Source organism: Alexandromys fortis, unplaced genomic scaffold, assembly GCF_014885135.2.
Source record: "Alexandromys fortis isolate MF-2015 unplaced genomic scaffold, M_Fortis_MF-2015_v1.1 scaffold_167, whole genome shotgun sequence".
Classification (NCBI taxonomy): Eukaryota; Metazoa; Chordata; class Mammalia; order Rodentia; family Cricetidae; genus Alexandromys; species Alexandromys fortis.
The window spans coordinates 2203440-2221637 of NW_026068050.1; the positions used below are offsets into that span (position 1 = coordinate 2203440).

General features: G+C 41.4%; 1 protein-coding gene across 2 annotated transcripts in view; it reads right to left on the reverse strand.

Moving 5' to 3' along the window:
- Nucleotides 1–18198, reverse strand: part of Ireb2 (iron responsive element binding protein 2) — a 61591-nt gene that overhangs the window by 30452 nt on the left and 12941 nt on the right. Inside the window, exons 1-3 of one of the 2 annotated variants that reach the window (XM_050119408.1) lie at nucleotides 14408–14616; nucleotides 12920–13009; nucleotides 346–511 (exon numbers count right to left, since the gene is read on the reverse strand). In XM_050119408.1, the coding sequence (XP_049975365.1) occupies nucleotides 346–511; nucleotides 12920–13009; nucleotides 14408–14426 (275 nt within the window). In that variant the 5' untranslated portion in view covers nucleotides 14427–14616. Of the gene's footprint in view, nucleotides 1–345; nucleotides 512–12919; nucleotides 13010–14407; nucleotides 14617–18198 lie in introns of those variants that run through there. The other variant, XM_050119409.1, reaches the window with a different exon arrangement.

Below are 18198 nucleotides of genomic sequence, written 5' to 3' on the forward strand. Positions count from 1 at the left end.
TGCGTTAAGCAGCAACATACTAGAGATACCACACATCAGTGGCACACAAACTAGGCTTGTGTGAGTGGATGAGGGGGGGGTGTTCTCCAACATTTTGTTCAAGATTCACACTTCATAAATATCCCATAAACAGAACTGGAAGGGCCAGTCTTGCAGGGTGCTGTAAAGAAACAGTACTTGATTCTGAGATGGAAGGCTGCATATATGGAGGAATGAATGATATAACTTAAGAATTTTAAACAAATCAGCCCATACTGAGGATTCTACATGTGGAAATGAGGCCATCAAGTTAGAGGCAAATGCACTTACAATACAAAGTAATATAAAAATGAGGCTGTCACTCACGTAAAATCTTGAAGAACAACACGGGCAGGGAAAAAGGGCACTTCAACATTGCTTTGTTTGGTCTTCCAGTCCAAAATGTTCATAACATCTTCCTTTTTCATTAAAAAGCCATCACAATTTCGTACAGCAGCTTCCAACAGGACCCGTATTGAATAAGGCAGAATATCTGATTACAGACAAAAATACTACTATAACCAAGAGAACAGTCATATCTACACATTGCAGAAATTAAAACAGCAAAATCTTCAGTATAACTATAGAAAAAGATAGAGTATCAACTAATTACTTGAGTATTTCATACTAAAGAATGAAGACACCCCTGTTGTCCCAATTAGTCTTAAATGTAAACTTGACATAGTCTGGAGTAATCAATCAACCGAGAAACCGCCTAGATCAAATTAGCCTGGAGATTGTGTCTGGATTATCAATTGATGTAGGAGGGCCTAGACTACTAGGGGCAGTACAAAGTCCAGGCAGGCAGTCTTGGGTTGGAGAAGGAAGTGAGCCAGAGCGCAAGCCAGAAAGCAGCTTCCCTCCATGGTTTGTGCTTCAAGCTCCTGCTTGGGTTCCCACCCTGTCTTTCCTCAAAAATGGGCTGTGACCTGGAAGCCTAGGATGAAATAAATCCTTTCCTCCCTTAAGTCACTTTCAGGCATGGCATTTGTTATAGCAATAGAAAAAACTAGAATACCTATAACATCTTCAAGTGCAGGCACCAAGCAGACAGAGTGAACTGGAAGGAGGGTGAGGCTACATACTCTCAAAGTCTGACTTCAGTGACATACTCCAATGACTCCAGCGAGACTGAGCCACCTCCCTCAACAGTGATAAAACTGGGAACCAAGCGTTCAAGTAACTGAAACTATCTATGGGAGACATTTCTCATTCAAACCACCACCACACACAAAATAATACATGGATAAATACATTATTTTAAAAGAATTGCAATGTTTATAATCCACAAGAGCCAACAGGAGCCGAACCAACATAATTTTGAACAGTATGACATGTATCTGGTCATGGGCTAAGTAGACCAAGCGCCCGAAACACACTGGCAATTAGACTGCCGGGGGCTTCTGAGCTGGCACAGGAGAAACTGGAAAACTATGTAGTAATGCTTCAAATTTTCAAGTCAGAATTATTTTTGTTCCTGAAATTTATTAACAGGTGAACAATGAATAAATCCATTTTATTTCCCAAGTATCTTCCTTTCTTAAGTAGCATGTGAAAGATATGCTTGTAGAAGAATTTTAAGTAGAAAAAAGGCATATAGTCGGGTGGTGGTGGCGCATGCCTTTAATCCCATCACTCGGGAGGCAGAGGCAGGCGGATCTCTGTGAGTTCAAGGCCAGCTTGGTCTACAAGAGCTAGTTCCAGGACAGGAACCAAAAAGCTACGGAGAAACCCTGTCTCGAAAAGAAAAAAGACATATAGATACTATTCTCCACATTAGCAAGATTTGACAGGAAAATGTGAAAAAAAAATGGAGGATAAGATGGAGTGTTGGCATGCCCTCTTACAGCTGGCAAGTAAGTGGCATAAGAAAAGCTGGTATTCCTAGGCGAAAAACTGACAAGAAGTCAGACAGTACTTGTGAGCCTCTGGACAACTTTAAAACCTGAGCAACAATTTATCAAGGAGTTAGGGTACGTGTGAAAAGACTCAGTTCACCTTAGGAGTGTACTTAAATTATTTAAGCTGGTGGTACAGCATATTAAGGAATGGAGACTGCTCAAGAGTCCAACTATAGCAGAAAATGCAGCAGACAAGATTAAGTTCCGCTCTCCCTTTCCCTGGGCAGGATGAACAGAAAAGCCAACACCATCCAGTTCATGAGGTATGGGGAGATACAGACGCCCAATGACAACATCCAAGGTGAGAAATTTAGTATGGTTCTCTGGATTACAGAGAGATAAACGAGATGCTTCTCATCCATCATGCAGAACCCAAGATTGCTTTTTTGAGGAAACAATGGATAGAAATAATGGGTATTCATTCTTTCTTTCTTTCTTTCTTTCTTTCTTTCTTTCTTCCATCCTTCCTTCCTTCCTTCCTTTCCTTTCTTTAAATAATGGATAATATTCCACAGAATACTGGAATTTGCTTTTGTTAGTGTCTCTTTAGATGCCGAATCTAGAAGCAAATTGCTAATTTCTTGGAAAGATCTAAGATATTGGTAGACCTTTAGAGACCCTGTCCACAGTCTCTGAAGAAAAAAAGAAAAAAAAAAGTTTACTAATCCCCAAGTGTCTTACCGTTTTGAAAAAGCATCAGGAAAGACAGTAAAATCAGCAGAGACAGAGTTTGAAGAAACTATGTTGGTGGAAAAATGAATGTCTAGAAGCCATAATTATTTTAAAATAAGCCACTGGCAGGTTACCTTCTTATATGTTGCTGGTCAGAGAGGCCCAAGTCATAAAAACTATTACTGCTGCTTTTGTTACATGCCAGAAATAGATGGTAAGTTCTTGTTGCTGCTTTAACTGAACAAGATGAAGAAATAAAGATGGAACTGAAACAAATGTTCCTTCCCTGTCTCTGATATTATGCAGGCTCCTGTGGCAACTGCCACTGATGTACCTGCTTGAGTATGAACCCTGAGCCCTGTACAACCAACATGTCACTAGTGAACAGTGACACTGGCTGTCACTGATTTCCGATTTAAAGCCCACTGCAGGAGAGGGCCTGTGGTTTGGTTTTTTAAATTTTATCTCTACCTTTTTCATTATATACATCAATCAAAGTTCCCACTCCCTCCCCTCCTCCCATCCCCTCCACTTATCCAGCCTGTGTTTGGTTTGTAAGCCAGGGCAAAGACCTGCAGCTCTGGAGGCCATATGCCCTGGTGGGAGGCTGCTGCTACTGTTTTGTTAAACAGATGTTATGTGCCAGTCAAATGCCTTCTAGACATCTGTATTTACTCCTGCACTTACAACTGCTGTCTGTTGTAGAGGGAGTCTTTTATAATGTTTTGCAGGGTGGTAGTTACTGTAAAGACTCTACAGTCAAACTCCCGAGAGCAAGTGACTATTCCGATAGCATAGTGGCCCAGTGCTAAGCTATAAATGGGAGAAAACGAGACATGTACATTTCCCATTTCTATTCAAGGCTCAGGGAATGGTTTTACAGAAGGCACAGAAGAAATGGGAGAGGAGGAAGAGATGGGAGTGTTATGTAGCTGCATTCTTCATATTGAGACATTCTCTCCTGTAAAGAGGAGGGGGGCCGAGAAGACTCAGGAAGGGTCACAAGGCCTTTCCTATTAGCAGTAAACAATCGCAGCGAGAGCAGAGACTCTATCAGCTGTTATGAATATCCCATATTCCTGTAAGTAACTCAACCCCCTGGTTCACCAAACATGACTGAAGTAATCTTTCTGGTCTGTTGTCTGGAGAAAAGAAGCATTTTTTTCAATTTTCCCCAAGAATAGCCACACAATACTTAGCTTTTCTGCATTTTCAGTTAGTCTGTATTACTTCCTTTATTCAAGAACTGCTTTTTTAAACAAAAATAATTAAATTGAGACATATTTTGCATCTTATATTTTACCCTTCCAAGTGAGCAATTTAATATTTTTTTAGTTCATCCCTATTACATTATGTATCCACAGTTAATTTTTTTTTACTAAGTGGTACTCCATCACTCACCCTTGTGCTTCAGTTTACCAACTGTAGGATTTAGGGTGGTACAATTTTTAGCTCATACGAACAAGGGTTTCTATTTTTCTTGTGCACATACATAAGAACACTATGTACAGAGGTTTGGCAGTTAAAAATACTGGCTTCTACAAGAACCAAGTTCAATTCCTAGGACCCACAGATGGTGGCTCACAACCATCTGTGACTCTAACTCCAGGGGACCCAACACCGTCCTTCACAGGCATCAGGCACACACATGGCGCAGACATACATGCAGGCAAACTACCCATATACATAAAATAAAATAATAAAACATAAATACACATAAATCTTTAAAAAAGAACACTGTGTACATACAATAGCTAGGTCATATGATAAGTTTATGCTTAGCCACTGGTTCATTCATTCACTGGTGCTATTAAGAAGGGTTGAAACCTGGGACTTGTAGATGCTAAGCAAACATGCTCCCACTGAGCTACATCCATAGCCCAACTATCTTCCGAAGTGGTGGTATCCTTTTATATTCCCACCAGCAATGAATGAGGCTTCTATTTTCCATATCTTCCCTAATACTCATTTTTGTCTCTGGCATCACACCCACCATGCCTAGTTAAGAGTTCTAATACCATCTCAGCAAATTAACAAAGTTAACAACTTCCTCTTTCAAACAACTTTTTCTATAGACTCACACAACAGCTCTTTGCAATTTTCTCCCTAGTATGTCATTTAAAGACAGTTTTCCATGCCTTCCAAATGATGTGCCAAAAGGCACTAAATTCCCTGTTTTCAACCTGTAGGTTGAGACCCCTTTGGCAAACCTCTATCTCCAAAAATACTTACATTATGATTCATAACAGTAGTAAATTTAGTTATTAAAAGTAATGAAAATAATTTTATGGTTGAGGTTACCAGAACATGATTATTAAAGGGTTGAGAACCACTACTTTAGAGCAAAGAGTAGACAATGCTTATTGCCCATTTTAAAGATTCAGGTTCCATTAGTTCTCAGTTTCACATAGCCAGCTTGTATTACAGGTATTACGCAGCCCTATTCAACATGCCTGTTAAGAAACCAACACAGATATTGTCAACTTCTTAACTTATCTTCAAATGTAGGCTTACTTCTCACACGTTAGTGCTCTCCCTACAAGTTCTAGTTGCTACTGTAGCTTCAATCATGCCTATCTACCCACCCTCACTCACTCCACCCCCATGTGGGGATCTAACCCATTCTACATCACCAATAATCCTAAAATATTTTCTGCAGATCAGATTGGTCTTCTAAACTCCAACACTACATACCTAGTTGCCTCCCGGTAAGTTCCCACTCTGATTTCCACTCTGCCCTGGCTCCTTACTGCCACCTCTGGTTTCACTTCCTTGTCATTATCATCCATTCAGACATCTACGTCAGCACAAGCATTGCAGCTGGGCTTGGGAACAGGTAAGATCAGTTTAAGGCTGCCTGGACTAGAGTAAAGTTCAAGGCCATCGTGGTCAACTTATTGAAACTTTATCTCAAAATGAAAAATGAAGGAAGGGTTGAAGAGTTCAAATGAGGGCACGCCTAGCATGCTCAAGGTCTTAGGTTCAATGCCTAGTACAAGGAGTTTTTAAAAAGAAGCATTGTCCTTTCTCTTTGGTTTTTTAAGACAGTGTTTTTTCTGTGTAACAGCCCTGGCTGCCCAGGAACTCAATCAGTAGACCGCTGACCTCAAACTCACAGAGATCCATCTGCCTCTGTCTCCTGAGTACTGGGATTAAAGGTGTGCACCGCCACACCTGGCTTTGAAACAATGTTCCTGACCCATCTTTTTTGTCTATCACCACTCAAGTCCAAACTCCCACTACAAATTGTCAACCTTCAAGCCTGATCCACACTAGTATTTTCAAAATGTGGTCCCAGGGCTCCTGAGATTCTGAAATCCTTCCAAACAACCAATGAGGTCAACTGAGACATTGCTTTCTCTTTTCCTTGTTAACATTTTAACCTTTCCAGTGTTTTGTTTTTCTTATTGTGGTGGTGGGAGAGTTATGTGTCACTTTATGATTGTGGAGAACAGAGGACAACTTGCTGGAGCTGGTTCTCTCTATCACCTGAGACCCAAGGATCAAATTCAGATCATTAGGTTTGGCAGCAGTTCCTTAACACACAGATATTTTGCCCTTCAATGATGGTTTAAAATCAATAGTGAAGCCGGGTAGTGGTGGCACACACCTTTAATCCCAGCACTTGGGAGGCAGAGGCAGGCAGATACCAGCCTGGTCTACAAGAGCTAGTTTCCAGGACAGACTACAAAGCTACAGAGAAACCCTGTCTTGAAAAAGCAAAAACAAACAAAAAACCCAATAGTGAGGCCAGGCTTAACAGCTCATGCCTATCATCCCAGCACTCAGGAAACTGAAATAGGATTTCCTTTAGATCAAAGATCCTCTGGCCTAGAGTGAGGCCCCCATCTCAAAACAGCAACAGAACAAAAGCCAAAACTGAGTGCTTGATGACTCAAGGCAGTGGCACCAAACTGTACTAGTATTTATATGGTTTAATCACACAAAGACCAATTTCATTTAAGAATGTCACTGAAGCAGAGTGTTGGTTTCTTAACATTTAGCTGCTAAAATCTTTTCTAATTCTGTATGATGAAGTACATACACAGCCTTTCTGCTTAACATCAAAGTACAATGGCTGAGATGGATGAAAAAGCTATAAGGAAACTTGCTATTTGTAAGCTAATTAAAAAAATAAACTTTAAGCCAGGTGGTGGTGGCCCACGCCTTTAATTCCAGCACTGGGAGGTAGAGGCAGGCGGATCTCTGTGAGTTCGAGGCCAACCTGGTCTAAAAGAGCTAGTTCCAGGATGGGCTCTAAAGCTAGAGAAACCCTGTCTCAAAAAACCAAAACCAAACAAACAAAAAACACTTTAGAAAAAGTACAATAATTGCCTAATTGCCTGGAGAAAAACATCTGTGATACTATTAAGAATTTCAAGTAAAATGATTTTTTTTCAAGTTTTCACTTGAACAACTCATAAACCACGGCTACTCAAATGTGGGCAGTTAGCAGACATTTCTCAAATAAGTGCCAGGAATAATGACAAAGCCTTTAGTCCCAGCACTTGGGAGAGAGAAGCAGGCAGATCTCTGTGAGTTCAAGGCTAGCCTTGTCCACATTGTGAGTCTCAGGACAGACAGAACTACACAGGGAGACCCTATCTCAAAACAACAACAAAATAAACTTAACTATTAACTGTCTAGCGTTACACTGTCTGGACATTATATTTATTCATCTTTGAAATATTAATGTTGCAATGAGTTATGCAGATTGTGGTTTGAATAAGAATGGCCTCCATAGGTTCATAGATTTGAAGGCTTAGTCATTAGGGAGAGGTAGTATTTGAAAGTATCCAAGGATTAGGAGGTTTGGCCTTATTGAAGGAAATCACTGAGGGTGGATTTAAGATTTCAAAAGCCCGTGCCAGTGCCTGCCTGCCTGCCTGCCTATGGTGCAAGATACAGAACTCACAGCTACTTCTCCAGCAACATGTCTGCCTGTATGCCATCATGTTCCCCACCATGATGATAATGGACTAAACCCCTGAAACTGAAAGCAAGCCCACAATTAAATGCTTTCTTTTAGAGCTGCCTTGGTCATGGTGTCTCTTAACAGTAGAACAGTGACTAATACCTTCCAAATGTATTACACAACTTATTAATAACAACAAAAGCAGTTGCCAATTTCACTATGGCCTTCTCCACATGGAACTGGTGCTTCAACATTTTGTCAGCACTCCTTTGAAATAAACTCAGGAACCATAAATATCCTTGTGAGCAGTAACTTTAGGTCTAGTTCCGAAAGATCGCTATCATATATGAGAGGAAGTTGATGAAAGAAACCCAGGCTTCCAAGACAAGGCTAACTGGCTGCTATAAGACTAGGCAATACAGGGTTGAGGATGTGGTTCAGCTGTAGTTGACAGAATGCTTGCCTGGCATGCATAAATCTTGGGCTTGATCCCCAGCGCCATATAAACAGCATGCCTATAATCCTAGCACTCAGAAGTGGAGGCAGGAGGATCAGGAGGAGTTTAAAGTCATCTTCAGCTAAATCAAGAGTGAAGGGCCATCCTGGGCTGAGTGAGATCCATCCTAGGAAGGAAAAACAACAAAAAACTAAGCTAAGGACTGAGATTTCTTATTTGGGATTTAGGGATATGTATTAAGTAAGCACATCCAGAAGACCTGTCTTCAAATAACCTGAGTAGAAGGGATAGAAAAATCAAGTCCCTGGGAGAAAAACAAAGAATGCCATCAGTACTGGCCCACTGCCTATTTTCTTGACAGTCAGCCAGATTTAATTGGTCTGAAAGTTGTATACCATCACAATAAATTCTACTTTGGCTGAGTTAGCAAGTGTCACTGACTTTCTTTTAATCAGAGACTAATCAGGAACAAAAGATGAAAAACAAAGCTAAAGTCAAACTCTAGAACACAATGTTCCAGGTTAAATGTGTAACTGTACCTGGTAACTACAGAGTCACATTATGTGATCTTTAGAAACATATGTACTGTGTATAGTTTTTAAGTAAGCTGGTCACTGCTTACCCAACCTATAGCACTTTCCAGAGTTCAGGGAAGATACAAGATTAGAGAATAAGTGTTTACCCATCCAGCAGGATTACTGGGATCAGCAAAGGAAAACCAACAAGCCCAGCTAAAGCAATTGATGGAGGTGGGTCTTGTATCTATCTGTTGCTTTCATTGGTTAATTAATAAAGAAAACTGCTTGGCCCTGATAGGATAAAAAATTAGGTAGGCGGAGTAGATAGAACAGAATTTTGGGAGAAAGAAGCTGAGTCAGGCAGTTGCCATGATTCTCCCACTCCAGACAGACGCAGGTTAAGATCTTCCCTGGTAAGCCACCTCGTGGGCTACACAGATTATTAGAAATGGGTTAGATCAATATATAAGAGCTAGCCAATAAGAGGCTGGAACTAATGGGCCAGGCAGTGTTTAAAAGAATATAGTTTCTGTGTAATTATTTCGGGAAGAGCTAGCCAGGTGCGGGAAGCGGCCCGCCGCACCTACTACAACAAGCAATAGGTGAAAGTCACTCTGAGATATCACCTTAACTGGATGGCAAGCCATTCACAAAACACAAAGATGGTCGAGTGGTCATGGTGGGGACTTACTCATAAGTACAGTGAGTTAGACAGACAGAAGACTCAGGTAGACAGAAAAAAAAAAAAAAGAGAAAGATCAGTTTTCAAATGGCAAATAGCCTCTGCCTGGTTTTGTTAAGACTATATTTTTCCTCCACTATCTTTCTGTGTCTAGGAACTGTATTTTCTATAAAAGTCTTTGCTATTCATAGACCAAGATAGAGACTGGGACAGCATATACTAAGAACATAAAAGTTTAAGTGTGTGATGGAGGTCGAGGAACAGCACACTTTCAACCTAATGTATCAATAGCTTGAATTAAAAGTGTGTGTGTCTTTGTTAGAAGCCAGGGATGTAGACCAGTGGTATCACATTTGCCTAGCATGTATTAAGGCCCTGAGTTCCATCTGCAAGGGAAGAGGGGCTAGAGTAACCACAAAGAGAAAAGACAGTAATAACTTTACTATGTAGCCATCAAAAGCAGTAGCAAAGTACAGATAGCCCTCTCTACTGGAACTCACGCTCCCTGACTCAGAAATCAAGCAGATTCAGCTAGCAGGAATACTTGAATTGAATGACATAGTGAAATCTGCATAATATATTAGGTGAACAAAAAGTCACATAACAATACATATTGTATTTTTATTGTAAGAATAGTCATGTTTTATATATGTACACAAAAATGTGACTTTATCCATGAAGGCATTATCTTGTTTGCAATTCTTATAAATCACAAAATTTTTCCTAAGATGTTAAATACAGATTTTTTTTTTCAGAGATTGTAATGTAGGAGTTGGCTTCTGTTTTTTTTTTTTTTTTTTCTACTGCTGGAGATCAAATCCAGAGCTTTGTGCATGCCCTACCATGAGCTACATCCTCGGCCCTTAGTATCTGGAGACAGAGCTGACTATGTAGTTTGGGTTGGCATGGAACCCATTTCTTGACACTGAATGACAGATATGTGCCACCATGCCAGGCTACAAGATAATGTATGAACATAGTGCTAGCTATGTTTCTATTTACTGTGTTTAAGAAAGATAAGTAGGCAAGAAGGAAAAAAGAAAAGATAACAGACCCTAAAATAAAAGATTTATGCAAGCTAAACATGTCAATTCATCGTAGCCAGTCTCTTTACTCTCCCCCCCCCAGCCCCGATCCCTAACAACTTCATTCATGCTTCTCTAAAGCTGCTCACTTAATTCTAAGGTTGACCTCCCTCCACATGCCCTTTGTCCAATGGCAATTCAGCTGCTTCAGAATGCAGTCTCTACTACAAGCAAGAGACTGTTCTACCTTGGGAATATGTATATTCTTATTCAGAGAAGACAGTCACCAAGCTCCCTCAAGTTTCTGCTGAGTATACTAAAAAAGTACCAAATAGGCAACTAAGAAGTTTAAAAACACAGTTTTCCACGAAAGTAATCAGGTCAAAATGTTGTCAACATCTCATGAGTGTCCACTTCCACACCCTGAATAAAAATTTGAAAAGCAAAAGGTAAAATGGCCAGAAACCGGCTCATCTCTATGATTAAGGCTACTGTGGTCTACACAGTGAGTTACAGGACAGCTATGACTATGGAAAGACCCTGTCTCCAAAAATAAATAAATAAATAAATTTTAAAATAATTTTTATAAAGATAAATAACATTAAAATAAATAAATTTGCATTACACCCTGTCTAAAGACTAAGAAAGGGCATTAGGAGTGGTGCACACTTTTAATCCCAGCACTTGGGAGGCAGAGGATCTCTGTGAGTTCAAGGCCAGCCTGGTCTACAAGAGCTAGTTCCAGGACAGGCTCCAAAGCTACAGAGAAAACCAATCTTGAAAAACCAAAAACCAAAAGAACATTACGTTAGTGAAGCAGATGGTATAGGCTGGCTTACTCATCATTTATTCTCAACAGTTCTATCTTTTTCCTTACCAAGAAATCTTAAACTGTTTTTGAAGGTATTTTATTTATTACAGTTATAATAAATATAACTCTGGTAATTATGAGAAAATAGTACATATAGATGTCCACGACAGCTTATCTTCTCTATCAGATAAATTAACTTTTATATTATTATCCATCCCCTTTACTTACAATAGCTTTTGATTCCCTATTGGTTTATAAAGAAAACCTATTGTGCATGTGTGTATATGTATGTGTGATACATGCCTGTCTGTGCATGTATGTACAACAGAGATCAATGTCAGGTGTAGTTCACTATTGCTTTCCACCTTATTTTCTGAGAGAAATAGGGTCTCTCACCTAGAGAGCTTGCCATGTTGGCTAGACTGGCTGGACAAGTGAGTCCCGAGGGTCTGCCCGTCTGCCCCCCAGAGCTGGAACTACAGATACACATGACTGTGCTGAGCATCACATGTGGGTTCTGGAGATCTGAACTCAAGTCCTCATGCTTATGTGGCAAGCACTTTACCACTGAGTCACTGCCCCAAGGCCGAAGACCCCTCTTCCTTTTCTGGTAAATAATTTTCTAAAGCCAACACAAAATCATTAAGGGATAGAATAAATGAAAGACAAGTAGTACAAGAAATAAACTAAACTCTCTTATCTACGAATTACTGCAACAGACGGTATCAAGGTTACTGCTTTCATTATGGGGGTTATTTTTGAAGCGTAATCTAATTCTAAGATGGGGATCTTCTAAGACACTAAAAATTATCTACATTGTCTCACAATGCACCCAGACACACTCTACATGACAATCTAGAATACTTAAATTCATAAAAATCTACATTGCTTATAAAAGAGAAATAAAAGGATTAAAGAAAATCTCTCTCCAAACTGTAAGGCTGGTCCCATATTTTTCATAGCTTTAACAGAAAGTTCACCAGCAGCCATGCTTCCTTAACAGGTCTTTGGTCTGGCCGAAAAGTTACTCAACTTTCAACTAAGTCAAGAGCTGGGCCTGGTGGAGCATTCCTTCAATTCTAGCACTTGGGGGGCCAGACAGGAATGACAAGAGAGTTCAAAGCCAACCTTAGGCACTTAAAAGACCCTGTCTCAAAACACAACACAACTAAAACTCAAAGTCAAGACTCCACCCATCCAATGCCAACAGGTTAACTTTCTTCTGAGAACCTGGTGAAAGGTCCGACCCCAGTTAGGAAGGTGCAAATGTTTATCAAAGTGTCAGAGAACCACACTGTGTAGTGAAGAACAATTTAAACCAGTGGACTCACTTGATGATCCTATTCAAAGATTGTGTAAAGAATAATCAGAGGCTCTGGGCACTAGTGGCATACACCTTCACACTCAGCACTTGGGAGGGAGAGGCAGGTGGATCTCTGAATTCTAGATCAGACTAGTCTACAAAGTGAGTTCCAAAACAGTCAAGTTCTACAGAGAAATCCTGTCTCAGAAGCAAACAAACAAACAAATAAACAAAAACCATACAAATAAAAAAAGAATAACTTGAAGTACTGGCCACTTGAAAAAGTTAATGTATACTTTAAGTCACTATAGAATATTGCTATGCTTTCTTTTAAAATAAATTAGTTTCTTTGGGGGGGTGGGAGAGTCCATTTAATTAACTAAACTCTTTAAAGGGGAAATTAATGTATGGGTTTCCATTTTCCTTAACCAGATGTCCCAAGGGAAGTTTTGTAAATAAGAGATATGGGTAGGTGTACCTGTTACCACATGGTGGAAAAAAATTTAAAATGTCTTCAGCTCTGCTTGACCAATGTGCATAATTATAACTGTATTATTATTTACATATAATTATAATTACCAGAAACTGAAGCCCAAGAAAATGTAAAGCAACATTACCATATTTGGTGCCTCCAAGTTTAGGTACATTGAAGAACTTCTTATGTGAACCGTCACCCAATGTTTCAATAAGGTACTCAAAAGTGTATCCTGGAAGAAGAGAGAGGAAAAAAGAGCAAACTTTTCACCAAATACAGTTATGAGGTATTCTTATTCAAAGAGAAAACTCCCCAAAATTTTGTATTGGAAAATGGAAATGTTATATTTGCATTGTCCAGCAAAGCAGCTATGAGGTGCATGCAAGTGGCTTTAAGTGTGGCTGCAGTGTTGGAGGAGCGGAGCAGTTCACATTATAGACATACTGGGATAGCTTAATTCTAAACCATGGCTCTTGTCAAGTAGAAAACTGGTAAGAGATTTTTGTCCATTGAGACACGGTATGCCACTGTAGCCCAGGTTGGACTTAAGCTCATTGGCAATCCATGAGTGCCTCCAACCAGAGGCACACATCCTTTCTCTGTCTCGTGAGTACTGGGACTACAGGCAAGAGCCACCAAGCTCACTCAGTGGCTTTTCACTCTTAAAAATGTTAAAAGTCCAGGAGACAATAAGGATGGTTTAAAAGATTAAACCATTAAAAAAGCATTTGGAAAACATGCCCTGAAAATTGCTTAAGTAGAGAGAGAATGTTTTGAGAAAACTATTGTTTTTAAAAGAGTCCAAAGACAGTTAACAATCCAACAATAGTTAGAACACTATAAAGATTTTAAAAAAAATAAAAAGACCATCAAAATATTTAGATAAATTGGTACATTACATTCTCCTAAGAGCCATGCCCTTATGGTTACGCACTAATTCAAATAGCCCCCTACACTCAGGGTTGTGGGGAAGGGTGAAGCAACCTTGGGGTTGAAAAGATTTCATTGTGCAGACTCATTACGTGGATGGGCGGGACCCCTAAACACTGCCACTATCTTCTTCCAAAAGGAGAAAAGATAAGCACAGTCCACTCGGAATGGATAGTGTTTTTCTTTTGCGGAGGTGAGGGAGGTGGATGGGGGAGGAGACTCGGCGCTGCAATAATCTGGGAACCGGTTGACTAGCGTTCAGCCTCGACGGCAAGCCCCTCACTCCACTTCCAGAAGCCAAGAAAGAGGGAGGGACTCGAGGCTACTGAGTGCAGTGAACAACCAGCGGCGTGAAACCCAAAGGAGGGGACCCAGGTCTTCCCCACCTCAACGCTCACAAAAGGGGGACGGGTAGAGGAAAATGTGGGCTTGTCCCGATACCAGGAGTTATTCCCAGGGGCCTGGAGGCTGCCGATATCAAGCAGCGGCTCCCGACCAGGGGCGGAATGACCGCCCCGCTGAACAGCGGGACGCGAGCGGGGAGGCCTGGCTTTGGCGGCGTCGGCCCTGAAGGGGGAACAACCAAGCCCGAGCGCCGGGGAGACCCCCGGCGGACCGTAAGCAAAGCAGAGCCAGGGCCACGGCGGACGGCAGCGCACGCCTCCAGCCGCCAGCGCTAAGGCGGCAGCCGGGAACTGACCTGCACTTGGGGAGTCCATCGCCGGAGACCATATTATCCCTGCCGGGAGGGGGCCGGCAGGGGAAGGAGGGGGAGGCCAGGCCGGGAAGCTAAGAAGGAAGGCAAGCGGACTGGCAGGGGAAGAAGGAAGGAAGCAGTCTCGCGCAAACACCGCGAGAGCCGCAGAGCTGGCCCAGGGTCGGAGCTCGCGGAACTTGCCGGCTAACTCTCGCGAGATCTTAGGACCCGGTGGGCGGGGGGGGGAACACAACAAAGAAAGAGAAGGGCGGAGCCAGCCAGTAGGCGGGTTCCTGCGCAGTCTCCGCAGTTCTCCCAAGCGGGAGTGGGCGTTGGGGGCGGAGACTCGGGAGGTTGTAGGTTTGGCTCCGGGGCGCTACAGGGTCCGTTACTTTATTGTAACCAGACGTGTCCTGTGAGGTTTTGAGGTCCAGCGACGTCTTCAGGGTGTCTTTTGGAGAAAAGGGTCAAGACCGGAAGAACAGCTTAAGGAGAATTAGCTCTGCTCCCTACCCCCACCATGGTAAAGCCTTGTGTTAAGCCGTGATGTCTGGGGCGCCCACTTCCGGATTCTCAAGAGAAGACGGCCAATGAATTAAAATTGCCTCACTCGCCTATAACTTCAACTTTTCTCTTCCTAGTAGCAGTTAGTTAATCATGATGGTGTCTTAAGACCCTCTGCCCCAGCCAGGGAGAGTCCTTACGTTTTTCTGTCTGCTGCTTTGTGCCTTGGTTAGCTGACTCTCTGTGTGAAAAAAGTTAGGGATAACTACTTGCTAATACATTTCCCACACCTTGCTTTAGATGCTCTTTTTCTTTTGTTGAGACATAACTCCCAACTATTCTCTACTTCCTGCCTCTGAGCCAGCTTCATCTCGGTGGTCTCTGCCAGAGCCTTTCTCTGCCCAACCGCAAAGGTACTGACGCGAATTCTAGCTCATGTTTTGCACCAGATCTCATTTTCTCTGGCTCATTTCGCCTCTCCATTGGCTATAGTTATTCGTTCATATGTTGATGCTTCCTAGCCTACCTGTAACAAACTCATTTCCCAAGCTTTGGAAAATACCCTAATGCTTTTTACCACAAGCACCTCGTGTTCAAAAACCTCTACAAAACAATCACAACCCTCAAGCCCTCTTGTGCTGCCGGTTCCAGTGAATGGCACTGCCCGAGCCCACACCAACACATTGCTCTTCCACCATGACCGATAGACGTCCACTTGATCTGTTTGCTTTCTAATTATTTCCCTTGTTACCACCTTGGTCTAGACAACTAGGACAATCTCCTGAAAAAGTCTCTGGGGCATGACTATTCTAACCATGTCCACCACACTGAAACAAACTCAAAAGATCGTGCTAACTGATCTCAGATACCAAGAAACTGACTTAAGGTTTGAACTCCATTCAGATGGGAGCAAGAGCTCATATTAACTTAGATGCTCACGATCTGGTGTCCCATACCTATAGTTTATACCCTGAATGCTAAACTTCTGGCTGAATTGCCTCGTACCTCTAGACTATCTCAGTTTCATTTTCTCTTGGAACGCTTCTGTGCATTGTCAGGCTAACCCTTACTAATTCTTCAAGACTCGATCAGGTTTTTTTTTTTAAGATTTATTTATGTGTATATCTATGTTCTACATGTTACATTATGACATGTATGTGTGTCGTCTGTGTAACTGCCCAAGGAGGCCAGAAGATAGTGTCAAATCATCTAGAATTAGTTATACACAGCTGTAAGCAGCAAGTGCTCTTAACTGCCAACCCATCTCTCAAATCCCATGGTTTTTTTTACTTAGTTGGGCTTTTAAGAATTTTTTATTGTGTTCCTGGAGATTGAATTGAGGTCTTCTACAAGAGCAGAGAGAGCTGAGCTATCTCTCCAGGCCCCCAGGACAGTCTCTTTCTTATACAGTCACACTTTGACAACTAAATTCAAGAAACTTGGCATTGATACAGTACTATGCACATTTACATTTTATGAATTTGAATAATCAAGCCTTATTAAATTCTCTAATCAAACATTGACACAGTTTACAACCAATACTCAAATTTTGCCAGTTGTCTCAATTGTCTTTATTTTTCTTTTGTTTGTTTATTTGTTTTGAGATACAGTCTTGTTGTGTAACACAAGCTGATCTGGTGCTCACCACATAGCTCAGACTAGCCTCAAACCCATGGCAGTTTTCCTGCCTCAACCTCCCACGGACTGGGATTACAGATATTTGGCACCATGCCCAACTAATTCTTTTTTTCTATAAACTTTTTTCACCTCAAAACCCAATCCTATCTAGTCTATAACTTAGAACAGTTTCTTAGCTGTTTATTTTCCTTGGAGCTGTTGGTATTCTTCAAAGCACGCTAGCCAGTTCTTTTGCAAAATGTTTGTTAGTTGGAGCTTTCCCAGTTGTTTCTTCATGCTAAGGTTTGTTAGGGAGTCCAGCGTTTTGGCATTGTGTCACAGCATTGTGATTACAAAGTTCAGGAAAGTTGGTGCAATCAAATTAACAACAAAAAAAATCATGCTTTATTTACAATTTAAAGGTTTTTATGGCAAAAAAAAAATATGAACTGGCACAGCCACTTAGGCCACTGGAATGACATCTACTAAGTATGTGTCAGCAATGTCACTCATGACTCTGCCTATATGAAGATGTATGTAGGAAAAGCACTAGATTACTGCTTATGATAAGATTTGAAGCAGTTTCAGTGCCAACCCCGGGAACATAAAGGTGTGCTACGAGGTGTTAAAAGTGACTTTGAGCCGTGTGTATTAACATACAGGTTTTAACCTCTCTAATACCCCAACTTCCTCTGAACATTCCCAACACGTCTCCCTCCTCCCTTCAATAGTTCAGTGAGTTTAATTAGAGTCACTTGCATATCCACAAGGGTGGGCTTATGTACAGGATCAGGGGCAATGTACCTGTGGCTATACCCCTGAAGAAAAATAGCCACCCTCAAGGAGCTATTACTCATAATAAAACTCATATTACTTTATGGTTCTGTGTTGGGCCACATTCCTAGTCATTCTTGGTCACATGTTTCCTCAAGGCTTGGGCTGGACTCACCTGAGAGATGAAGCATTTGGGGCAGGAATGCTATGGAAACAATGTCACCACGACGCTGTGCTCTTTCTGGTTCACTGCTCTGGGAACCACCTGATTTCATTTAGTTCCCTTTCTGTTGGTAATCAAGTTGCTTTTTGGGGTGGGGGACAAAGAGACTTTTGTTTGGTTTGGTTTAGTAAGGGTGAAGCTGGAAGCTCTCTCAGACTTTGGAAATTTCGTGTGACCATAGTAGCTAAGCCCAGAGGTCTGCCATGTTCGGCCAAGGTATAGTTTAGTTCCATTGTCAAAGCCTGTTTGATTGTTGATGTTTCCACAATAAATAGTGTTGAATATTAGGAAAATAAAAAGCAGGATAAACACAAGTGCTGCCATTCCGAGGATCACTTTTAAAGCCACTGCTGCATCTGACCATGGATAAGATAAGAGCAGCTGGTTGCCAGCCCTGGATGTGTGAAATCAAAGAGAGCCATTGTGCAATCAAAACACGTAGCTGTGTGTTCTGCCCAGCTAGCAGGACGAGGGCAAACTCGGGGTTGTTTTTTCTCTTCACTAATAACAACTTTTAACCTTTTTCTTTTTTAGAAAATAAGAAAAATACAAAATAAAATCTTTAAGTTTTTAGAAATGGAGGTTGCCAGGGTTATGCTTGGGCAGCTGAGGAAGGAAGATTGCCCCAAGTTCCAGTCTAGCCTGAGCTATAGAGTGAGACTTTTTCTTAAAAAAA